The sequence below is a fragment of the Pararge aegeria genome, chromosome 6 (genome assembly GCF_905163445.1).
Source record: "Pararge aegeria chromosome 6, ilParAegt1.1, whole genome shotgun sequence".
NCBI classification, from domain to species: Eukaryota; Metazoa; Arthropoda; class Insecta; order Lepidoptera; family Nymphalidae; genus Pararge; species Pararge aegeria.
Window position 1 is genome coordinate 11,670,576 of NC_053185.1, and position 26,567 is coordinate 11,697,142.

Sequence of the window (26,567 nt, forward strand, 5' to 3'; positions counted from 1 at the left end):
AAGGAATGGTTACATGGTTATGATTTTGTCTGTGAGGTTGATGATAGCTTGTTGATATGTATCTCAGTACCCCGCGTAGATTAGTAGTCGTTCTATAATATTATAATCTTTGCGTAACGATCGATAATTAATACATTAATATTGAAGGAATGGTTACATGGTTATGATTTTGTCTGTGAGGTTGATGATAACTTGACGATATGCATCTCAGTACCCCGTGTAGATTAGTAGTCGTTCTATAATATTATAATCTTTACGTAACGATCGATAATTAATACATTAATATTGAAGGAATGGTAACATGGTTATGATTTTTTCTGTGAGGTTGATGATAACTTGTCGATATGTATCTCAGTACCCCGCGTTGATTAGTAGTCGTTCTATAATATTATAATCTTTACGTAACGATCGAGCAAAATTTTGTGGAAATAAACCAATCAGATTATTGAGGTATAGTTAGTATAATCACCATCTTCATCATAATACCCACCCATTACATGACGACTGCAGGGCACGGGTTTCCTCCCAGAAAAAACGAGAAGGGTTGCGGATGCGGATTGGTGGAATCTACACACCTTTGAGAACATTATGGAGAACTCTCAGGCATGCAGGTGTCCTCACGATGTTTTCCTTCACCGTTGAAGTAAGTGATATTTTAATTGACGGCCGATTGGAGCAGTTTGCAGCGACCCTGCTTTCTGAGTCCAAGGCCGTGGGTTCGATTTCACACAACTTGAAAATGTTTGTGTGATGATCATGAATGTTTTTCAGTGTCTGGGTGTATATGTATATTCTAAGTATATATGTATATTATTCATATAAATATTCATTAGTCATCTTAGTACCCATAACACAAGCTACGCTTACTATGGGGCTAGATGTCGATGTGTGTATTGTCGTAATATATCTATTTATTTATTTATTTATTAATTGCTTAAAACGCACATAACTTTGGAAAGATACAGGTGCGTGCTGAGATTCGAACTCGCCCCCCCCGAAAGTCGACGTCCTACGCACTAGGCTATTAACGCTTCGTTAGGCAGTGGTAAATAGTAACTACTACATGATTAGTGGCTGTACACACAAATGGATTGTTGTTATGCACCGAGTGACGGTATGCTATTGTGGTTTTTTTAAAATAATTTAACTAAATTTGTGGAATTTATCTAAGTTTTTTATTGGATTTTTCTATTCAGTCATTTCTTAATGATGTTAGAAAAAAGAGGGCATTTTAATTTAATAGTTCTTTTAAATAATTGAAAAAGTTAAAGTTTTTTAAACTCTACACAGGTAACATAACTGATTATAATAAAAAATATCATATCATTGTGTTGTTGTTTGTGGCGATTTATTGTGTAGGGTGATACGCTAAATGAATTACGAATTTATAAACAAAAAGGCTGAGATAATAAGTACCATCAATGTCCCATTTTTGAAAATTAAACGTCACTTTTAAGCATACTTAAGTTCATATCAGTATTCAAAGAGGATACCAACACTACTATAGGTAATTTCCGTCTATTATACTATACTTAGTATGTATAATTGTTACATTTTATTGCCTACCTTTTCTTAGAGGCGAGAAAATCTTGCAGGTTTTTTTAAATTATAGAAGTTTTACTCACAATGCTCTGTACTTAACTCGACTTCATTTCAATCTTATTGATCGACTTTGAGAGTGCGCGATAAAGCTTAAGCTTGAATGACGTGCAATTAAGAAATATCTCTCTAACTTGAACTGGGGTTTTAACACTGTCCTTTTATTGGCAGAACTAATAAGAATTAGCATTAAATTTACCATTTTTATATTCATACTAAATAATATAAATAAGAAATTGTGTCTGTTTGTAATCTATGTTCGTCTCTACCATCGATCTTGATTTAATTTACACATATCCAGCTTTTACACTGGCGGGCGTTACCCTGGTGCGTTTCCTGGCGGATTCAAACAAATACTTTTTGTGACCGATGTATGGCTATACTCATGCTCAGATAGTGGCAAAATTTTCCATATTGATAGTTGGTCCGAAGGAATTTATCTTGGGAAAAGTAATTTTCCGGCAGATTTAAAAATAATCACGAACTTTAAATTGCGGGCAACAGGCTAGTAGGAAATAAATAAAATTAGATCATTTCTTCATGTTAGTACCTAGGTAGTGTTGTTCTGGCTATGGATTTAGTTTTAGAGTAGGTTTTAAATACTTAGTATAAAAAAAACTAAAAAAAAAAAAAAAATATCTATACAATTTGCTAAACCTCTATTTATTTGTGTTTTTCCGCTTTGCAAACTTCAGATTTTATTTTAAGTAAGTATCGGTAAGGGCATAATTTTATGACATTTTTCACACACACATTTATTAGATACCTCACGTGGCCCATTTACCTACTCACCCGTTCCCCACTTTTGCAATTAAAATAATAATTAAATAATAAATTTCATTAAAAACACATTTCAAAGGCATATGTGTACCGCAGGAAATAGTCAAAAATCAATAGTCTATTGATAGACTGTCATGTTGTGTGCACTTATGGCCTCTTTAAACGAGAGGTTTTGGCCTTAAACGCCACGTTGGGCAGATTATCCCAGTAGATGGTTAAAGTGGGACAGAGAACGCTGCGGCGCCTTCTTCGCTATATTCCCTTATTATATTCCCTCTCCCTCCTTTAGACACTGATAAATAGGTATATACGTGAAAGGTTACCAGACTTTTCTCGGTAACCATACGAGATTGAGTATGTTATTCATCATCATCATCATATCAACCCGTTATCCATCACGCTGGCCCAGTGCGTATTGGTTGAAAGCCGATTGGCGCAGTGGGCAGCAACCCTGCTTTCTGAGTCCAAAGCCGTGGGTTCGATTCCCACAACTGGAAAATGTTTGTCTGAGTATGTTTTTAAGTGAAGTTAATAGAATTATACCCCTTTTTACTTATGTCGGACAAGGCAATGCCTCAGTAATCAAAGAATGCACCTAATCAAAGAAGATTCCTAGGCCTAAGTTCCTATATATATTGACCTTACACCAATCGATTTTGATTAGGCAACTATCATATCATATAACATAATTCTATAGTTCTTGCCACTGGATGTGGTGTTTTGTGTTTGTATTATCATGTTTTCATTTTTCGTATGGATTTAAGATTAATAAAAAAACTGAATTTTCATTTCTTTCATCTGTCAAGTGTCAGTTTACGACTTCCCAAACGTTGCGCACCGCCGAATCCTTGTCATAATCTTAGAGTTGGTGAAACGTTTTATTTCCTACGCATCACCCAAATTTATAAGTATTCAATTTAAGCGTTTCCCAGGTAAATTGAAAACTGGCACTAGTAAGTAACTTAAATTTATGTTAAGGTTTATAGAATAGACGCTGCAAAACTTACCATTTCACATGTAACGACGGCTGATGAAGCTAGAGCTAAGTACGTATTGGCTAAGTCTCGTACAGGGACTGCCACTAGCACTAACTCTAGACCAACCACGCAAAGTATTCCGAATACAGCCCATATTTTACATAAACCTGGAAATAAAGGAAAAACTTGATTTATTTGGACCAAATACCTGAACATAACGGAAGTGGCGGCGTGAGGTGGTGATAGCCTAGTGGTAAGACTGCAGCGACACTATCGGGGGCCGAGTTCAAATCCCAGCACGCAACTCTAACTTTTCAAAGTTATGTACGTTTTAGGCAATTAAAATATCACTCGCTTCAACGATAAGGGGTTTTCCCTTATCATTCTTCGCAAACGGTGAGGTAATCTGCATGCCTGAGAGTTCTAGATCCAAGGTCTAATTGTGCTTTGTAACCATCTAGGAACCTAAAAAAAAAAACTTCATCCAAATCAGTCTAGTCGCCTAGGAGGAGTTATGTGTTTAAAACACGTACGGAATAATTATTTAAATTAAGAAGATTACAACTCATTGTGAATATTGTGGTAGGTCTATGTAACGTGCAAGGAGGTCGGTAACTAGCAGTCATAAATTAGTATGTTAATTATTATTGTAGCTATGAAACTATAAATCACACTAGAATACGAACACTGTAGAGATTAATTATGAACTTGCATGAAAGGTTAAACAGGTGTTGAACAAACAACAATAGTACACCGGGTTTAATTGTTTTCGTTTAGTTCTCAAACCTTGTTTGTTCTGAACCCCTTATTACCCGTTGCACGATAGAAAGCTCATTGTTCAATGTAAAGGTCACTGTGGAACAAAGAGTAAAGTGTCCATCCGCGGAGATATGAAACCAGAACAGGATACAATTATCGTGGTATAAAAGCAAAAGAAATATTTGTGTCATAAACATGAATGGTTTTCAGTTTCTGGGTATGTATTACAAGTATTTAAGTATACTACTTTTAATATATTCATCAGTCATCTTAGTACATTACAAGCTATGCTTTCTTTACGGCAAGATGGCAATGAGTGTATTGTGTATATATAAAATTTATAAAAAATGACTGAATGGACCTGAATTTTGAATTGACAAAGAATACACACTTACTAGCGGTGATAGCCCAGTGGTAAGGCTTTCAGCTTCATTTTCGGTGGGTCGAGTTCGAATCCCACTTCTAACTTTTCTAAGTTTTGTGATTTTTAAGTAATTAAAATATCACTCGCTTCAACGGTGAAGGAAAAAATTGTGAGGAGACCTGCATGCCTGAGAGTTCTCCATAATGTTTTTTTTTTTGCATTTCGGACTACGGCTTTAGCCCTTCTCATTTTGATGACTCACTCCATTTCACAGAACTCACAGAAAATTTTAGTGGATTTTACAGGATAAAAACGATCCCTGTGCAAAACATCACGTCTGCTTTATTTACAGCTATAATTAACGGATCAGCAACCAGCACCTCCTGATGTTAAGTGGTAAACCAAAGTTTATAAACAGAACAATACTTCGCAGGGTATGCAAAGACTACGACCTACAAAGTGACGACTTGTGTCCTTCAACCTGAGGCGTAAGTTCAAGCGCCTGTAATTACACCGACAACCACGCCCGTTAGACCGGAACGCAGTATTGCTGCTTGGCCGAAGAAATAAGCTTGGCCGTAGTGCTACTCCAGACGAGTTCCGTCACATAAAGGTCTATTAATACTAAAAACCGTTGTTCCAAATGCTGCGTGAAAAAAGGATAAAGCAATAAACACACTAACATTCCAATATGATCTAATATCTATATACTAGGGATTCATAAAATAGTTATAGACCAGGACATATCCTGTGGAGCACCTAACAATGGTATCTCTAAAGCTATATGCTCTCCAGTGGAGTGAATTTAGTTCGGTGGCACGTGTATATGAGCAACGAAGTGACTAATTGGAGGTAGTATTAAGCGCAGTGGCCTCTCGCGACAAAAGGCTCTCGACTAAGACCTGACCTCTTGATGAGTCACTGTCTATAATCAATTTGCACCCCATGTTTAAGCACACCCCTTAAAGTTGGTCGCACATTGATAGTTTAGTTAAATTCGAAACGTGCACCACGGTTGCCTCATTTGGTGACAGAATGGTAGTCTCATATTTGGCGCAAAGGATCATCCGAAGTTATCTGATAATTTTGAAGTCATTCAATTTCCATTACGTATGAAAGTTTTATGGCTCTTGCACCTATCGCGATACCTGTGGTTTTTACGTCTAAGGACGGTATGTGATCGACTTTAACATGTTGTAAAGCGAACTTAAAGGGTGGAAAAGAGAACGACTACATTTTGCAGAATAAAATATTGACATTCTGAAATACCTACTTCAATTTAAAAGGGAGGTTAAAACATTAATAATATCACAGGAGATGAAGTACAAATTTTTATATCAGTTTAAAATTAAACACGTACACTGCTTGGAAAGGATCGTGACGGATTAGGATTAGATTGAAAACTTTATAAAGCGTCCTGAACAAACTCGCATTTAGTTAATATTTATATAGTAAATTAATATTCATTTATGGAGAAAATAAGCGAGATATGTTTGTAGCCAGCCAATATCGTTTCATAAAAGTTATTACTCTATACTAAGAACAGAATAGCTCTACGAGAACGATTCATTAATGACTACCCAAATTAATATAATTAAAGCTGAACAAAAGAGAGTTGAGAGCAGTGGCGTTGAGGAGCATGTTTGCATTAAAAACCGTCGAGACGTTTACCATGACGGCATTCAGGTCGATTAAACTGCTGAGGTGCGCCATCAGATGTTTCACTTCAAAAATCCTTTCCTTAACAGGATTTATAGGATCCAGACAGACTGACAAAGTGATATTCATTTGAGTTAATTATCTCTCAGATCTCGTTTGACTCGTTCTAAGCAGTAGCGAGTACACATTCCCGAGAACTGATGGACTTTGGGGCACTAAGGTGCTGGAATGGCAACCCCGCACCGGAAAACGCAGCATAGGTGGGCCTAGAACAAACGCCATCAAGCGAGTCGCTGGTAGCCGCTGGAAAAAAGCGGCCCAGGATCGTGGATTTTGGAACTCCGTACAATAGATCTATGTCCAGCAGTAAACGACAATCGGTTGAATTGATGATGATGATGAAGCAGTAGGTACCTACTTGCGTGGTGCTTAATAATGTTTCGCACCAATCCGTATATCCTCAGTGCTGGATAGAATGCGAGCGCCACCGCCAGTTCAAATAGCCAAAGCTTTACGCCGCGTCTTATATCGCCGAAGCCACGTAACACTGATGTAACTCCGATGTTTATCCTGCAAAAATATATTTCTTAAAACTGTGGCATATTTATCAATTCTCAAAAGGTAATAGGAGATAGTCATAGCATCGTTGTTTGAAGTACCCTCTTCTGCATATCATTATTTTAAACCTGCTCTGAACTGCCTCAGTAGCTTTGTGGTTCTAATGCCCACGTTGGATTCGAACTGGTTAGGCTTTTTTTTCTAGACATTTCAGTACCAACCCTATTATTCGAAAACTGTCTTTGTCCACCCTAGTATCTCAGAGAACACGTTAAAGTGTCAGTCCCGGTTGCTTTCCCTACCATGTTATAAAAAAGTATAAGCCCGCTAACGCGCATTAGAGTAGCATGAAGGGCTAAGTTCTAGATCGCTTCTATTAGGGACTATGAGAGAGTAAGGACGTTGATAACAATGAAGCGTTATTAAGTTATAATAAGTAAATATAACTTCGAGGTTTTTGTTTAAAGAAGTATTGTTGCTTATTTTAACTAAGAAAGGATTGATGGAAAATATCTCGAGAATTAGATGTACAAATAAACAAAAAGAACTAATTTTGTATATGGAACTGTGTAGAATATCCTGATCTCTGCATTAATTAGGTAGAATCTTTCAAATTCTCAAATTAAACACAGGATAAGTAGGAGTTAAACTAAAATTTATACTTGGCGGGAACAAGCAGTCGGGCTTCATGATATTAAATGGGAAACCATCGCCTATAAACCGAGCAACACGTCCATCAACTTGAGACGTAGGTGTTTATTAATGACTATCTTAAAGATTAGGTGTGACATTAATTTGACATGATTTTTACTATTATACCAACAGTGGCGTGCACTGGTTTTCTTACCATGGTATGCATACAGCGGGAAAATTGCGTAAAACGGCAAAAATCCTCCTCCAATACGAGTTATATATCAATTATAGGGTAGGCAGTGCTTGTATGCATTTATGAAGTGCACGCCACTGTATACCAACATGATTTATCATGCTGTTAAGCGGAATTTGGTTAAGAGCTAACTAGAATATTTAAGACATGTATACTAACCCAAATGCGCAAAGAAAGAAATAAATAAATAAGTATTATGTTCCTGTTATAACACCGGCAGCAACGCCCTGACCTGAACACACCAATGCTGCCTGGCGGGAAAAAGAAACATGGCGGCAATAGTACTTCATATACGTACTTCGTAAACTAACTCTATCCAACGAGTTCTATCAGATGAAGCTCTAATACTAATAACAGATGTACCTACCTATAAGTATATCTATAACCCGGTATGCCAATTTAGGTTATAATAATAATCGTTTATCATTGTGCCTTTATTCAAATAGCTACTGTCGCTTCGACGTGATTGAGTAATAAACATCAAAACTTTAGCGATTATTTATAATGTGGCGGTGTTTAGTTAGAATGTAGTCCAGTGCTCATCACTTTCAAATTGAGGAGCTACTCATCAGAAAACCTTAGCAATAAAAATAGAAATAGGAAACTATTTAATAGTGAAACTTAGTACAACTTATATATTTGGAATCTTTAATCCTAATAATAATTAATCCTAATAATTAGTGCTTCCGAAACATTGTATATGTAATTAACAATAAAATACTAGCGCACTTTAACAAACAAAATTCTTTATGGAGTTCTCCAATAGTTATTCTTCCATTATTCATATATTTATAATTTGTTTAAAAACCCCTTAATTTGGCAACCCCTGTAATTCGACGTCTATTATTGTTGAATATCTTTATTTAATGAATTATGATTTGAACTTCAAGAGATAGACTTACATATAGTATCAATCATTGGTTCTGTAATTTGACAGGTCCGGATTTTTTCACAAAAGAGTACCTACTAAAAAATCCGTATATCTCCGACAGAAGTCAATCATTTAATCACAAATACTGTGCAGTAGTAATGCATTCTTGCAATAGGTTTTGATAAACTAAATATTATTATCGGACCCTTCTAATTACGTATACCGGTTCCGTATATCAAGTAAAAAAAAAAAAAAGGGCGCTTATTTAAGGTCATTATCCTATTACCGTGTTATCACAGTCGATTTTTCATAACCGTACAATCTCCATCGACACTAATAAATGTAAATGTTGTTTAGGGTTCAGTAGCTCATTTATATTGTTATCTATCTCTATAAGTTAATAATTTATCACTATCCCACCTGGTGCTAAATGATGATGCACTTTAAGATGGTAGTAGGCAAATAAGAGGTTATGGAAAGTTATGGAAAGTTTTACCAACACCATTTAAACAACTCGAAATAGTACCGCAGCACTAAATCGATTGGCATCACGGCTATATTGGTATGGTGGTAAATAGCCACGTTCGAAGATTCATAAAATGCTATACCAGATAAAATAAAGAAATTACAAATTTCCTTGAAATTTGTAACACACAGCGTTCATTACTGCGCAAAGGACGTTTGTCAAAAGATGGTCAATAGGTACTTATTCGTCTAGCTATTGCAGCAACTTTTTTCAAATACTATGCAAGCTGTAATGTTGCAATTTAGAACAAGTTAACAAATTTTAAGCGTTATGAAAAATATATTTTCTGTTAATTATGTTTAGATTTCAGACCGGCCTACTTAGACAACCTTCTACTTCGAAATAAAATATTAATTATAATAATAATTTAAAAAAAATTATAAATAGAAGCACAAAATAAATTTAAAATAATAAAATAAAAGAATAATTTAATTATAAATCGGGATACATCGATTGTAAAAACAATTGTTTTTAAGAGACTTGGAGTTTTGTTTACAGTCAAATGTATTCTATAAAGGTCCCTGGAACCACATAATGGATGTTTTGCCACGCGCTTGACAACTTATTTTTGTAAACTTATCGTACGATAATTACCCGATTTACCTACTATCAGGCGCGATTTTAATTATTATGATACGTATCTGAATGTGTATCGGCCAGTTGCGTGTAAAATATGCAAACAGCCCTGTTTACTGCATATCTACTATATTGCAATCGTAACTACACCATTTTCATGTAGTACTACTACTATTTCATTGACTCAGAGTGATATGCTACCGTACCATTGCAGACAACTTCCAGCCCTCCCTTTTATTAATCGATATATCTAATTTTTTCTGTCGGTCGAAACTCGGGTAGGAAGGGTTTACCAATAAATACCAAAGTTATATTTTACTCATTAAAACTATAACAATGAAGTGGCGATACAAATTAATAAAATTATCCCATTGTATGTGTCGGCCAAAGCTTTCTGGGCTCATATCGATCGCCAACGCTTCCATTAGCATACAGATGGATGCGGCCAGCAACAATTTAAGTGGCCGTTAAAATATTAAGAATGAAGGCTATTCGCGACGTGTTGTAAATGTAAAAATAAATATTTAAAGTTGAATACTTTACTAACTTTAAATTTGGGTACTGTATTTCGCTTCTCTTTTTTATGTACAAGTATATTGTTATAAAGATTGTTTCGTTCTATCTGAACCTGATCACAAATCAATCATCACTCATCGATGGGTGGCTTCACGTGGTCGTAGGTAACCTACTGTAGCCTAGAGATCTGATGATTTATGATGCTCGGAAATTAGCCACACATTGAAGGCAAGCAATCTAAATAAATAAATTTAATATTTGTTGGATGTATGTATGGATATTTGTTACGGTTTAACACCACAACGAATGAAGCGATTTGGCTGAAATCTGGCAGAGATACCTACAATATAGTCTGGAATAGCTCAAAGGCTTCTTTTCATTACGGAAAAGCAAACAGCTTCTACAGGATGGCATCACAATTTTTTCCGCATTTGTCTTTCAAAATCGGCGCAACGGAGTTTTAGATGGACGTGGTTTTTTTGGATAGGCTTAGTTGAAATATTATAAAGCTTTTAAATTTTCTTTGGTTGAAAGCGCTAATCTCAGAAAATGCTATTTCGTTTTTTTTTTTTCAATTTGTAGTAGCAATTATGGCTATATAACATGCTACTATCATTAATGAGAAATGTTCCAAAAACTGCAAAAAATATCCTTTTAAAGAGATCCGTGCGATGCGTGAACGGTAAACGTTACGCCAAACAACGGAAGTATGTAGTAAGTATATCGGAATTGTCGGAATTGTTGTTTCTTTAAAGTTCTATAAAACAGTCCGCGACAACATACGACTATTTTTTGAAGTAGTTCGCGGACGAAGTCGCGCGGGTCCGCTAGTATACAAGTAAACATCCAGACACTGAAAAACATTCATGTTCTTCACATACACATTTTCCAGTTGTGGGAATCGAACCCACGACCTTCCACTCAGAAAGCAGGGACGCTGCCCACTGCGCCTGTCGGCCGTCAGATTTACCTATTTTGTATTTCTTGGTTTGGACATGCACTACTCGTTTTCTTAACTTTTTATGATAATTATAATATTTTACTTGCTTTCCTCGTTCTATAAGGTCGTATATCACGGTGTCACACAGCAACACCAGCAGGATAACAACAAATATGTGGTATATCGCTCTTATGTGAAGCGAGTGCTCTAAAAGAACTGTCAACGGTGATTCCCGGTAGGTGAACTCGGGACTATTATGCTTTTCTTCTTGTGCGACGTTGCCATTTTGAGTGCCGGTCACGCCTCTAATCCTTCGCTGACTCATTTCTTTTCTGAAAATGTAAAAACATAGAATATATGGTATATCTTAGTAGGTACACTCGATCCAAGCGGTGAAAGTCTAGTGGTAAGGCTTTGGCTTTCCTTTTGTGGAGACTGAGTTCGATTCCCGGCACGCACCACTGACTTTTCGGAGTTGTGCGTTATTAATATACGCATAAATATCATTTTCTTTGACGGCTAAGGAAAACAACGGGATTTCTCCATAATGTTCTCTAAGCCGTGTAAAGTCTACCTTCGTGGCAGACTACGGCCTAAACCCTTCCATTCTGAGAGGAGACCCGTGCCCTGTAGTGGGGCGGTAAACGGTCGATAATTATAATAATAATAATAATAATAAATATACTTCGACATTAAACACATTGCCACCTAGCCCCAAAGTAAGCGTAGCTTGTGTTATGGGTACTAAGATGATGAATATTTCTATGAATATAATACACATAAATACTTATAATATACAGATAAACACCCAGACACTGTAAAACATTCATGTTCATCACACAAATATTGATGATAAAACTCGTTTCGTACGACCCAGATTTACCAACATAGGTCGAAGAACCGATGGGCGTTCGGCGAAAACGTTGGTAGACCTCGTCAAAGTGGACATTCGACGTCAAGGGAGTCGCGAAGAGCTACTGGACGCAAACTGCACAATACAGTGATTGTAGATCGGTTGATATGATGATGATGATAATTCATATTATATTTATCGACCTAACTAGGTCTACATGTACTTATCCGGGTTTATTTCGGTTGGTGAAATTTTCGCTAGAAACTTTAATTTCCCGGACTAAGCAATATCTTTAGATACCATACGTTCACGAGGATACCGGCTGTCTCTTATTTAAAATTTTGAAAAAGCATTTATTAAGCATTATAGTTGCTAAGCCGCGACGGAAATAAAGGTTGGTTTTTAAAGCCCGAAGGAATGGCTCTCAGTTGCTTTACCGGCATGAAAACTACTCAATTGTCCGTTTCCAAAATAATGAAGATGCTATCGAAGTATTTAAGTAAATTGTATCAAGATCGGTGCAGTGGTTGGCGGAGCCAAACACAGGTCAGAAGCAGACACTTTCGCATTTATAATATTAATACGAAAAAACATTTATCTAGCCTAGCACTTAATCATTCAGTACATTATTCTAACCTAGTTTCTACATCTGCTATCGGCGTTGCATGTACCAATTGCCCTATGACCCTAAGCAGTCAGTTAACGATGTACCAAAATGCAAATAAGAACAAACAAAACTTATTGTCATCCATTAAGGATTTATGAATAGATTGTGAATTGAGTTCTGGACTTTGAGAACGGAAAATCAATTAGTTACGGCGCATTTCTTAATTTAAACAGGCCACCTGGTGTGGGGACCAACGACCAATCAAATACTCTCCATATTTTCTAATTCTAAAGCAGAGATCGCTACTAAACGATAAAGCCACCTTTTGTATTGGGCTTCTATTTTTATGTTTCTGTTTCCTTGTATATATCTTTTACTTCATGTGGTGTACAAATCAAGAATAATATAATAAAAGACTGTAACCATTTTTGGCATTAAATATTTTTTAAATAACTTTTTTTATCAAAATGATTGTCATATATTATTATTCAGAATAATGATTAGTATATGACATGGTTCCTCGAGATTAATCCATCAGATATGGATCTCCTGAGATGGTGTCATATAGATACAATTTATACATTTAGTTATATGCTTGTCTTTTTAAGTCTGTTATAAATTTAAGCCCTCCAAAGTGACGCATTTAAAAAGAATAAAATAAAATTGACTTTCCCATTTTTCTTTAGCCTATTAAAAGATGAATCAAGTGATATTATCTTTTGATTGAATTTAGGGATAAGTATTTAATGAAAGGTTGAAATATTGGTTAATCAGTATATATAATTAGACCTGTAGTTAGATTTTTTTTGAAACAAATCAAGTAGATACTTTCTTATTTTTTTTTTTACTACCGACTCGTAATTAATTGCTATCAGCTATTATGCGGTGTATAGCCTGTTGGTTAGAGCTTCGGCCTCTCTTTCGGGTTGGGAGTTCGATTCCAAGCACATTTAACTTTTCGGAGATATTAGGCTTATTTTATTTGAACTATTAAAATGTCAGTAAAGAAAGAACATCGCGAGGAAACCCGCCTTACAGTTCTTAACGTTCTCAAAAGTGTGTAAGGTCCACCAATGAACACTTGGCCAGCGCGCAGCGTGGACTACAGTCTAAATAGTAAACCCTTTTTATTCTGAGAGGCGACCCTTACCTCTTAGTGGGCCGACAATGATAATGTTAATTATGCCTAAAGTTATGATTTGGTTTATATAGTTAAGAACACCTACCACATATATCCATAGATAAATATCCACAGGTTCTAAAAATGAATGTATGACTTCGGAATAGTCTTGTAGTGTTTTATCGCATCTCAAGCCTTTAAATGTATAATTTATAAAATATTAATAACTTGACCCATATTTTAGAATAATCAAAGTATTTAACTAACTTAATTAAATCTATAATTCCATTATTGCCGAGCCGAGCTTATTGAAAGATAAATCAAGTAATATTAACCTTTTGATTGAATTTCGGGGAATGAATTTGAATCCCTTGATGAAGGTCGAACTATTAGTTACACAAACTGGGTAAATACGTACCTTTGAGGATCACAACCGAATGTAACTGTACACTTGTGAAGGCATATTATTTAACCAAAAAATATTTTAAATTAATCAAACAGGTATCAAAAAAAATGTACAACTAAAAAAATTAACGCTGCATTACAATGTAAGTTATCATACTAACCTTTCACTTTAGATAACTTTTAGAACCAAACAACGCTGCAGTATGTAACAGTAATCATATATTGACCATAATAATGTTTTTTTCAAGCATAATAACTACCATATACTATTTCACACACAATAATTTATTTTATGAATTTCACTCGAGAGATACAAGACACGACTATTTTATTAAAAACTTGATTCTGCAATGTTGGTGTCATAAAACTATTATTTTGGTAATGTGGGTAGTTTGTTACCAATTAATATTTGACCTGTCAAATTTTTATTATATCTATTTAATTGGGTATACTATTGAAAGTACGCACTGGTGACTCTCTTGAGTGCTCGAAGTATACAACGAGCGATTAGAATACTTTATTTATCACTAAGTTTCCACTTCGAGTGAATCGGTGAATGACTATCGGGCCGTAGATTACGAACTTTAGTGTGATAAATATAATATGTTATTAACCGATTATGCGAAATCATTACATATTTGATGTTGATGTTAGCACTGATTTACATTATGATAGATATTTTATAATTATAGTGCGAATGCTATTTTACAATGGCTCGGCCATTGGTCGCATGTTACGTAACATTCATTAGTTAAACTTAGTAGGTAGTTTTAAGTAGGGTCCGGATGTCGGTACCGATGTCCAGAAAAAAAATTATATTGTATGTACTATATATTGTTTAGCTTACAAGTTGAGTCATTAGATAAAGCTTGAACTTAAATGAATACGAGAAAATGCAACGATACTCTTGAGTCAGTTTATGAAAGTATAGTTCACGAGAACAGTAAATGCAGTGTGTCTTAAAGGTCCGTTAACTCGAAAAATATTTTGTCCTTCCAATTTTTTTTGAGCAATATGATAAGCATTTATAATCGAATGAAATTAATTTCATCATCATCATATTAACCTATTACCGGCCTACTACAGGGCACGGGTCTCCTACACAATGAGAAGGGCCGTAGTCCACAACGCTGGCGTAGTGCGGGTTGGCAGACTCCACGTCTTTGAGAACAACAAAGAGAACTCTCAGGCATGCAGGTTTCCTCACGATGTTTTCCTTCACCGTCGAAGCAAGTGATATTTTACTTAACACGCACATAACTTAGAAAGGTTAGAGGTGCGTGCTGGAATAAAATTTATAGCTAGTTATGTGAGAAAATTATTTAAATCAGCAATTTTGGCCGGTGGGATCTCCGTAGGACCTTCCACTGGCCATGGACCGCAGTCCGTCTATTGGTGAGTAAATATAGTGTGGGGTTAAGTCAGTAGGGGTCTGCGTTGGGACATCTTTACCATGGGAGGATTCATGGGGATGTCACAATGGAAAAAGGCGGGTAAAGGTAAGTAATGTTATGACAACCTTAATGCATATCGCTCACACGCAATATTATTATCAATATTTCGTTCACTACGCTTCGCCGGCAATATTATTAATATGTAAAAATATTTAGCGAGTTTGGTTCCACAGAAAGCGTTTTGTTTGTTCGCTGTTTCGCTGTTAATAGTGTTTAATTTTTAAAACAATTTTTTTTTTGTTTTAAATAGATTGACTTTTTTGATTCTGAAGTCAATCACAATTTATGACGTGAAAATAAATAAAAAAATATACTACGACAATACACACATCGCCGTCTAGCCCCAAAGTAAGCGTAGCTTTTGTTGTGGCTACTAAGAAAACTGATGAATATTTTTATTGATATAATATACATAAATACTAATACAGATACTGAAAACCATGAATGTTCATCACATTTTCCAGTTGTGGGAATCGAACCCACGGCCTTGGACTCGCTGGGTCGCTTGGGTCGCTGCCCACTGCACCAGTCAGCCGTCTAGCAAATGATAGATCTTCTGCTGGGTTCCTGTTAGACATGTGATCTGAAGACAGTATTCATAAATACACAAAAGCACTGTCTATCCGACCATTTATGCATATAAATACTTTCTTGGGAGGAGTTTTATTTTTATTTTATGACATCTTTCCTGTCCATAGAAGCCGTACTTTCCACGTGAGACAGGTGATGCATGCTTCCCCGCCAGGTCACTTCAGCCAACCGAGCTCACTCCAAAAGACAAGCCAGGTCGCCAAGTGTAAAGTAGATGGAGACGCCATTTTGGCAGTCATTAATCTTACCTTACATATCGCTTTTATAATTTGCAAAAAACTGCAATCGCGTTATAAACTTATCAGTTTGCCTCAGTCAGTAGACAATATCAGATACTTTTTAGTTTTGACAGCAGTGATACATGAACACAATCTATTAAAAAAATATTGTAAAACGGGCATTGAAACCTGAATAATAAAGAATTGGTGGAAGTTTTCGGACCTTATATCAACAATTTAAATTATTTTTCATAAAATCCATATAATTATAAAAGGAAAGGAGAAGGGTCGCGTTAATTATATTCTTTTACAAACGGAAGTGCTGTCCCGAAACCTTGGGGCCGCTTCTGAAGTTCTGAGCACATTTTTGTTTAAATTTTGTCCTTTCTTACAAACTGGAATTAGAAGGCAAACCTTATTACAATGCCTATTATTCTGCGAAGCCGTTTTCCTTCATAAAAATGTCAGGATGGTGTCCCAACATTTTACACGTAAAAATAAATATAAGCCCCTGGCGGTTTCTGAAAGCCGTTTCAGGAAACACTACCCATCGTTATAATTAATTTATTTCGTGCCTTTACGTATACCGACATACTACCTATTAGTCTTAGAATATTTTTTCTTTTGAAATCCATAATATAAGATATTATAAAAGCTTTCGCAAAACGAATCTGTTTATTAGTGTATTTGTTCCTTTGTTTTGTAGCTATGTTCGTTTCAATTACTACACCGATTTAGATGAATTTGGCACGGAGAATGTTTGTATCTATCCTTTGATGGATATAGAATTTATTGTCCCGAAAAATCATGCAGGTGACGCTCAGGCGGGATTGCCTATGCCTTTGTTATGTCATGTTTGCACTGCTTCAAAGCTAAAACGATCTTGGCGAAATTTTGCATATAGAGATAGCTTCAAACGTGGAACATGATTACTTCAATCCCGGGCAAACATAGAAAACGGACACGGGACGACATTACGTATTTCTCATAAGATACGTAATGCCGTATCACAGATATAATATTCTTTATTATAGCAAGGTAGCCTCCAAAAGAGATCCCTTTTAGATATAATGCCACCTTTTACATCTGATCTCTTGATGTGTATCCATTAACCATTGTATTTCTATTTAGTACGCCCTATTAAAACTGTTGTTGAAATAAATAAAATATCTAGATCTCCCTTTTAAAATTAAAACAGATTATACTTACTTACGTTATTACCTATTTAATGCGTATTATTGACATTGATATGCTTTAGAATTGATAATATTAACTGTGGTAACTGAAGCGAATCAAAGCTGGCAACTGATGAAAATGTCGTCTAAAATTCTTGCCACCTTTGCTGTATTCAAATAATTTGCATTGCACGAAAAAAGAAGCAGTATTCTCAGTAAGAATATTTTTTTATTTAAGTTTACTACGACAATACACACATCGCCATCTAGCCCCAAAGTAAGCGTAGCTTGTGTTATGGGTACTAAGATGACTGATGAATATTTTTATGAATAATATACATAAATACTTAGAATATAAATTATAACAATATAATATAATAAATAATATAAATATAAACACCCAGCCACTGAAAAACATTCATGCTCACATCACACAAACATTTTCCAGTAGTGAGAATCGAACCCACGGCCTTGGACTCAGAAAGCAGGGTCGCTGCCCACTGCGCAAATCGGCCGTCAAAATTTAATAGAAGAATGAAAGAGGATCTATCTTTTATCATCATAATCCATCAATCCATAACCAACCCGCTACAGGGCACGGGTCTCCTTTTAGAACTAGAAGGATATGGCCGTAGTCCACCACGCTGGCACAGTGCGGATTGGTAGACTTAAGACGCTATTTACAAAATCTGTAAAAGCCACCAATGCGTTGCTGGCTTTTACAGATTTTGTTTACGACCTTATAACAATAAGAAACCCTAAATCTTCTCTGAGGGAACACAGCAGATAGGAGTTTATAAACTAATTGCAATAGCGCGGTAGAAATTATCTGCTACTAGCTGTTTTCCGCGTTCTCTGCGTCAATCAAGCTAATCAACTTGGTTGCTTAGTTAGGGCGTTAAGGAAGAAAAAACAAACAAATAAACAAACTCACTTTCGCATTTATAATAGTAAGGATTTAATTGTGGTAGAAGCGTACCACTGGTGATGAAAATTATTTTGACGGAGCCTCACTCCGTCAAAATAGATTTATCACACAAAAACAGCTTACATCTCTATGGTGCTCAAGGGATTCCAAGTTAGAAGTATTATTCAAATATTAAGTGCAATAGAAGAGAAGAACCTGAGTAGAAGAATCAGAGCTACCGACACAGCTCAGCGAGTCGCAAAGTTGAAGTGGAAATGGGCGGGGCACAGAGCTAGGAGAACCGATGGGCGTTGGGGTTCCAAGGTGTTGGAATGGCGACCCCGCACAGCGTTGGTTGGCCCCTAACGAGGTGGACAGACGACATAAAACAAGTCGCTGCGAGCCGCTGGAAACAAGTGGCCCAGGACCGTGGATAGTAGAACTCCCTGCAACATACTTATGTCCAGCAGTGGACTTCAATCGGTTGTAGTGATGATAATGATGGTGATTAGGCAAAATCACGGCGCAATTTTCTTTCTTTTCAAGGTATCAGATACCCAATACCCAAAAAAAAAGTAAATCAATAAAAGTAGCTATCTTTTCTTTTCTTCCTTAGCATGAATATAAAAATGACTTTCAAAGTGTTCAAAGATCAGAAAGTAAAATAAATAAAATGAAAAAACAGCGCGTGAACTTTAAGCATTAAAAATGGCGAGCATAATAAATCAACTGATTTATTATGTATCTTTGCTACGTATAGCTACGCCTCGTAGCACTGCTAAATATATTTGTCGCATCACCTATGAGACCACGAAATTGCGTTTGGAAGGTTAGGTGGGGAAGCCGTGATAAAATAAAAGCGAAAAAGCTTTTTTCCCCAGCACGTAAACGATAAATGAATATGATACTCGTGAGTGAACAGTGGGTATGAACTACGAACGTGTTTTAGTAAGCCCAGTAAGTATTTTGTTTGAAAAAAATCCCGTCTATTTTTATGCAAGGTACAAGGTAACATTAAAATAAATTTTATCGGTAAGTGTTCGCTTGAGACGTAAAATGTATCCCTATAAAATTATTGTATTTATGTACAGACATTTTTTTTTTCTTTTTCAAAGAACCAAGGCTTACATTCAGGTCACTGATCGATGAGTCAACGAGTTTAATGACAGGGACTCATTAGTGAAAATCGGTTTGCCCGTACAAAAGTAACGAGGGAGTATCAAACAAACGCCTAAATAAATATATATACCACACTTACACAGTGCAGTTGTTACTTGCACAGTACAGTTACAGTTTTTAGCGTAAGGCGTTACGCTGATAAAATATTTTAATTAAAAATAAAATCAGAGAATTTAATAATGGTTTGCAATTAAATTATGGATAAAAAGATAAAAATGGAATAGTGCTTTGCTAAAATTCAAAAAATTTATTGTACAAATCGGAACTTGGCGTTACAAATTGTTATTTTGTCGTCATTTTTGCATCGTCGCTCTAGTTCCAATAACGTTTCACGTCCATAAATTAAATTTTTAGAAGTTGTTATTTTTATTAATACTTTTGGAAGGAAAATGGATTCTGGCATTTATATTTAAATCTTATTTACTAAGGCCGCTACTTGTTTACCGACACAGAAATAAGAGCTATTGCATTGTATTGTAAATGATGAGGCTTACTTTTTAAAGACCAATCTACTTTTAAGAAAACAAAAAGCAATCAAATGTATAAGGTAAAACATACTTAAAAAAAAATAATACAACTAAGTTTTAAATACATTTTGCAGGGTTTTAGTATGAAATAAATAATTATAATAATAATAGTTTAATTTACTTTATTTAAAAAACATTAATTATTTTCTATGGGTAAATGTAAACACTTATTATACATACAGATTAAGGGCGAATAGTGTCAGCGGGAAATTTTCGTAACATAAAAAGAGGTATCGAGAAACTTAGCACTGTTATTAAAACTACGTAATCAGGTTAACAAAATTACATTAAGATTAAAAATGATTAACAGAGGCACGGATTCTGTTCAAGTTTTTCAATTTTAAGTCATCGTTAAGTTTATTGTGTTACTAGTTCTTTGTGAACAACTCACATTATTACCATTTAACATTTAACATTTATTCAGAGTGTAGTTTATTTAGAAGATATAGTATTTTACACTGTAACATAGTTGACACCAGCAGGTGACAGGTAATATTTGGAACTCGCTTTTATTAAAAAAATAAATGTACACATACTCTTTATAGTGTAATATTTAAAGTGCTAATATTTAAATAAATACTAATAATGATGTCCCGATGCGTTTTTATAGGTATTAATCGGAAGTGCCAAAAGTTTTATTCGTAAGATGGTTAGTTAGTTTTGAGAGTAAAGTGTTTGCAACACGAGGTCGCGTAGATAGGTATATATAATGTGTTACGATGCTTGTAGCTCGCTTTGAATATTTTAATATTAAAGGCATTTTAACCTCTGGGAGTGACTTTAGTGCAAACTCCAGTAAGGCATTTGAGGGGTTCTTTGCATATGGCGGACGGAGTCTCTCCAAGTTCTTTGCTGTACGTCTTGCATGCTGCTCCTTCAGCTGAAACCAATAAATACTAATATAACCGAAAGGCATAGTTAAAATGACAGTATCACTTTTGTTATATAGTTGTAGAAAGGTAAGTACCTACTACTTCATTAAAAATGTAGAGAGAATCTTAGGAGTAGTTCTGTCTATTAGGCATTTTTTAGCCTATCTACTTAGGTTATAATAATATATATGGATTAAAATTATAAATGTCAATGTGTTATTGTTTATTTGCTACCTATGTTCGGGTCAATTGATGCACCGATCTTATTAAATAACATTTTTCTTGTAGTATTGACGGCCGATTGGCGCAGTTTGCAGCGACCCTGCTTTCTGCGCCCAAGGCCGTGGGTTCGATTCCCAGTGCTGGAAAATGTTTGTGTGATGAGCATGAATGTTTTTCAGTGTCTGGGTGTTTATATGTATTTTCTAAGTATTTATGTATATAATTCGTCTGAACCAGTCGTAAAGTTATTTAGTACATATATAAATTGCATGCTGGAGATTGACAATGAATACTTTTGAATACATTAGAATTTGAATACACAAAAAAAAGATTAATTCAGGTATATCGTATTTTTTTCAAATGAATTACTTGAAGACTACTATATTCTGCGTGAGTGCCTACACTGTTCGCTATTATATCGATGCTAGGAAGGTTCCTATTAAATATTACATTTCTCTTGGCATGGACTTTAAAACCCTGAAGAAAATATTTATTTTTGCTTTTTAGTTGATACCAGCGGATGGCCGTAACTTTGTTTGCTTAGAACTTCTGATATCTCATGAGATTAAATTTGCGGAAATTTTACCGCAGTGCCTATGTCGGTTACCAGAAGCAAGCTATAGGCACTGCTTAGATTGTTTGTGGATAAAACTCGTATTTTCAAAAACTGTAAATCAGTTGTTATCATTATATAAAGTTTTTAGATATTAGAAGAATGTGCAGCTCCCAACCAATTCCAGAGTTTCAGGATGCGAAGACTATTAATTTTAGTACTTTTTGTAATAAAATAAGTAAATAATAAATAATAATAATAAATAACCATAAGCCCAATTACAAAGTTTCAAGAACTTAAATAATGAAGGAAAATGTCAGTCAAGCATTTTTTCTCAAAATCAATTTTCTACGTTCAGCCATTTGTGCTTTAGGAATTGTGGGTTAGTCTCTCAGAATGAGAAGGGTTTAGGCCGTAGTAGGTAGTCTACTACGCTGGCCTAGTGCGGATTTGTAGACTTCACACGCCGCGCCGTTGAGAACATTATAGAGAACTCTCAGGCATGAAGGTTTCCCCACGACGTTTTTCTACACCATTTAAATTGTTTAAATTAAAAACGCACATAACTCCGAAAAGTCATTGGTGCGTGCTGGGGCTCGAACTCGGTCTCCACGAAAGAAAAGCCGAAGCCTTACTCACTAGGCTATCACCGCTTTCAGTTCGTCAGGAGAAAACCAAAGTCATTTTATTTTTGGATATTTTTTATAGCTTTATGACTTACATAATAAGGTTACGCAGGCTGGGCAGCAAGCGCATTTGCCAGCATGCTGGGCACGGAAAGTGGCAGGTGGACTGCAGCTTGATGAGGGTAGCTTCGTAGAGCAAGGGTTCTGCTTACAATAGCTGGAACCGCAGACAAGGTCGCCGTATGCCAGAGCTACGGCACACGCTACGATTGCTAAGATCAGTACGGCTTTCATCCTGAAATACATTACAAAAATATATTAATGCTAGCTGTTGCTTGCGACTTCGTCCGCGTTCGGTTTTGTTTTCCAAGAATATTTAAAGTTGTGTAAAAGAATAGCCCAGTGATGTGATGAGAGGTGATAGCACAATGGGTAGGACTTCGACACCAATTTCGGGAGGCGAGTTCAAATCCCAGCACGCACCTCTAACTATTTTAAGTTATGTGCGTTTTTAAGAAATTATTATATCACTTCCTTCAACGGTACAGGAAAACATCGTGAGGAAACCCGCACGCCTGAGAGCTCTACGTGATGATGATGATTCCGGTAAAAAATAATAGGGTATAATTTTCAAAAGGTTTATTTATAAAACGGTTTTTTTTTGTTTAGGTGTAGTTTTTATATTGTTTAAACTCGCGATAACATTAAATGTCCGATTTGAATGAATTAAAAGTATTTTTCTACTATATAAATACCCTTGCTGGTATAACTATTTATTTGAATAAAAATGAATACTGCGATACTAATGTTACCCACTTTTGTTTATACCGGCGATGTAATAAAATTGTAGAACCTGCTATTTCGACTTAACTGTGATAATTAGATATATTACTTTACGGACTTTTAATAATGAGTACTTTAATCAGTCATGTAAGACATTTTATGTATAATCAATAGTTTTCTCAGCGCACGCCAAGTAATAAATTTTAATGGTTAATCGGTCAGGTAATATCGGAACCTATTGGGCACAAACAAACATACAAAATATGGGTTTTCTGTATAATATTAGTATTAATATAGATTCGGGCACAAGGCGACGTACGAACTGCATTCCAACAATAATCCTATAATCCATCCTACGAATTCCATACTATCTATATAAATTGAGCACAAAGTAAATTATAGTCTGGAAAATTACTTATGCATTTTTTTCCGGAAAAATATAGGTACCCTTACATCAAAACATCTTTTTTTTTATCAGTATGTTTTTTGCGTAATGGTAGTTCCTAGGGCTGACCATTTAGAGTAACATATTAGGTATGCATACAAAATTGGCACGCGAACTACAGCTCGTATAAAACATACTATAAAGTGGTACATATTATAAAAGGAGAAACATAGTACGAGAATAAATAACAGTACGAACGCTTTATATCTGTTCGCTTCTCTATTCATCTGTCTGTCTGTGACATCGTAGCAAACGGATACTCGGATTTGAATGCTGTTTTCTCCAGGGACTTTTGGGCAGGGTTAATGACTGTAGGTCACTCACCCCTTTGGTGTGTTGAATAAATGTGGTGTGATGTTTTTAAGTTTTTATAAATAACTTTTTCTACTGGGCTGATTTTTATATAGTTTTTTGCATGACACAGGATTCATTTAGGAGAAGATTTAATATGTTTTAGGTTTAAAGACCTAGGAAAATGCTGCTGAAGCGGTGTTGTTTTGATTTGGACGATTTATTAGAGCACCGTGTGATTCATATGAATGCCGGCTAGATTTCACTAGGGAATTGATAATACCAGAAGAATACGTAAAATCGAAAGCACTTGGCGGCTCTATCTAGCAGACAGGGCACAGTTTTGCCGAACGATCGTGTTGTGAATATAAAATTTCGTTTGGTACGTGGCTGACAAGAAAATATTTGCTGTGTAAACACTACGACAACAAGCTCTACGTAGCATTTCAAAAACAAAGGACGTAGCAAAACCGCGCTATGCTTATGTTGCAAATATTTAGGTAAATGTTCACACGATTAAACGAAAATGCAGACAGGTGAACTACACATTATGACGTAACAGAAATAATGATTCGGCATCTATTGATGAAAGTACTAGCATAAAATTTTTAGATTTTTCGGTTGTTCTTTTGGGGTTTTTCCAATTTTTTTTTTAAACCACTACTGTACTGTACAGAAATAACAAAAATTCATATCCGTCTAGCCTCCTTTGGGATTCGCGATACAAGGGCAGTGTTTCACTTTTATTCGCCATACGAAGAAGATAGATAATTGACCCGCCACTACGTTTGCGCAGTATTTTGTTCTGTATCCCCATGTATTAAAGAATGCGCTAAATTTCTCAATTTTTATAGCTAGAGTGGTAAATGGTGTTCTGGCCTCTAACATGTGGTCTTAGGAAGACGGTGGCTTGATGCGGCTCAGGCTGTACCTCACATAGAGACAATAAAGCTTTGGGGAATTTCCTCCGGACAAGCAAAAAAAGAGCGTCCCAAAGCCTCCCGAATATATGTTGAGGACGGCCACGGAGGTTAGTGGGAAGGAATCCCACATTCCTCCCCAAGAAGTCGGGTATCTTGCTTTCAGGTCGCCTGAAGCCGACTAGGTCAAAGGATAGAAATTTTTATTTATTCCCAAATTACCACAGCAGGGGATCGAGGACCTGGAGGACTATAGCACTCACTACTGCATAAAAGTGGCCGCCAAAATATAAATGCGCAATCTAAATAGTGCATAGAAATCACGCAATTCTTCCACCTAATTTCTTCCTCCTAACCTAAAGTTTATTAGCCTTTATCTTTAGTAACGGTTTAGTCTTTCCCGCCAAATAATCTAAATTAATAATTTTTCCAAATGACCACACTATCGGTTAATCCACCTAATTAGCCGGACAAACTGACAAACAGATATATACAAAAAATAGTCATCATCATCAACCCAGGCCACAATAACGCACGGGTCTCCTCTCAGAATGAGAAGGGTTAAGGCCGTAGTCCACCACGCTGGCCGAGTGCGGATTGGTGGACTTCACACTTAGTTTATTGAGATCTTTCAGGCAAGCAGGTTTACTCATGATATTTTCCTTCACCATTAAACCATTAAAGCAAGTGATATTTAAATTGCTTAAAATTAAAATAATAACTTAGCAACTTAGTATGAGCTTGTTATTGGAAAATCAGAGAAAGTCACTTAAATTTATTTTATTTAAATATACTTAATTATATTTTATAACGAACTTCTTACTAAATATTCAGCATTCATTTCGGTAAAATGTATAAGTTTACCAACAAACGATATTTTAAGCGAAAGACGCGAGGTTTATTCAGAGGAATCAGCATTTTGTCGGTGCTATCAAAGTCGCTATTCTTAGACCTATTTCGTCTTCGCTCTTCTCAAAACTTAAAATAACACACAAGCTGAAATTTCTAACTGCTACACTCCCAACAGGTTAACCCATCTTAGACTCTACAGACGTTCTACTTAAGCTTTGGAATTTCTTAAACGATCTCATCAAGACTTTTATCGGCAGATAGAGGATCAAACAGGATGTGACATAGATAAATTGTTAATCCCTCATAGCAGTGGATGAAATGGGGTTTGTAAAATTATAGATATTAAAACGCGGGTAGATTAATATGACTCGTAAGGTCGTATAATATGGGATGAAAGTATGTACAGGAAAATAGTACTATTCAGCAATTTTAGGTGATTAAATTCACGTTATAAATACAAATAATACTACGCGAGGTCCAATGTAAAAACTGTTAGCTAGCCAAATCTGACGAGATGGGTATTATTAGTAAGAATGAAACAACGTGACTTACTTGTCTTTCGTCTGAAACTTTCCGTGCAACTGTTGCAAGCCCACAAAATTAAATAACAGAGTAAAAGCGCACTTCAGCAGTTATACGGACATCTTTAGATAACCCCCGATCCGTGTTTACGTGTTAGCCGGTGTCACGAACCCATATCTGTCTTTATCTTGCAATTATAAAGAATTCGTTACGTTTCTCTAGAAACTTACGGTTTTCTCTTTCATATTTCAAATTAAATCACTGCATAAATACTTCTGTAGGTATTTATGTTACTGGTAAATATTGAGAAAGTTTCGAGTAAATTATAGCAATATAAGAGTTGCAAACTTTCCAACTTAAGTACTTGTTACTTAAATGCAAATGGAAATACACATTTTGTGAAATGCGTTTCTATTTATAGTAATAATAAGTTT

At 35.6% G+C, this 26,567-nt stretch overlaps 2 protein-coding genes across 2 annotated transcripts in view; both read right to left on the bottom strand.

Annotated features, from left to right (window-relative positions):
• The window catches only part of LOC120624244 (sterol O-acyltransferase 1), a 38,255-nt gene extending 23,696 nt beyond the window's left edge, over positions 1-14,559 (bottom strand). Inside the window, exons 1-4 of the mRNA XM_039890682.1 lie at positions 14,158-14,559; positions 11,119-11,343; positions 6,557-6,708; positions 3,387-3,523 (exon numbers count right to left, since the gene is read on the bottom strand). Coding sequence (XP_039746616.1) covers positions 3,387-3,523; positions 6,557-6,708; positions 11,119-11,336 — 507 coding nt within the window. The 5' untranslated portion in view covers positions 11,337-11,343; positions 14,158-14,559. The remainder of the gene's footprint in view (positions 1-3,386; positions 3,524-6,556; positions 6,709-11,118; positions 11,344-14,157) is intronic.
• Positions 14,560-20,280: 5,721 nt separating this feature from the next.
• Positions 20,281-26,255, bottom strand: LOC120624245 (fungal protease inhibitor-1-like). The gene is made up of 3 exons (XM_039890683.1): positions 26,164-26,255; positions 22,416-22,615; positions 20,281-20,927 (listed from the first exon to the last, which is right to left on the bottom strand). The coding sequence occupies exons 2-3, from the start codon at positions 22,612-22,614 to the stop codon at positions 20,809-20,811; spliced, it is 318 nt and encodes a 105-aa protein (XP_039746617.1). The 5' UTR covers position 22,615; positions 26,164-26,255; the 3' UTR covers positions 20,281-20,808.
• Positions 26,256-26,567: the final 312 nt, after the last annotated feature.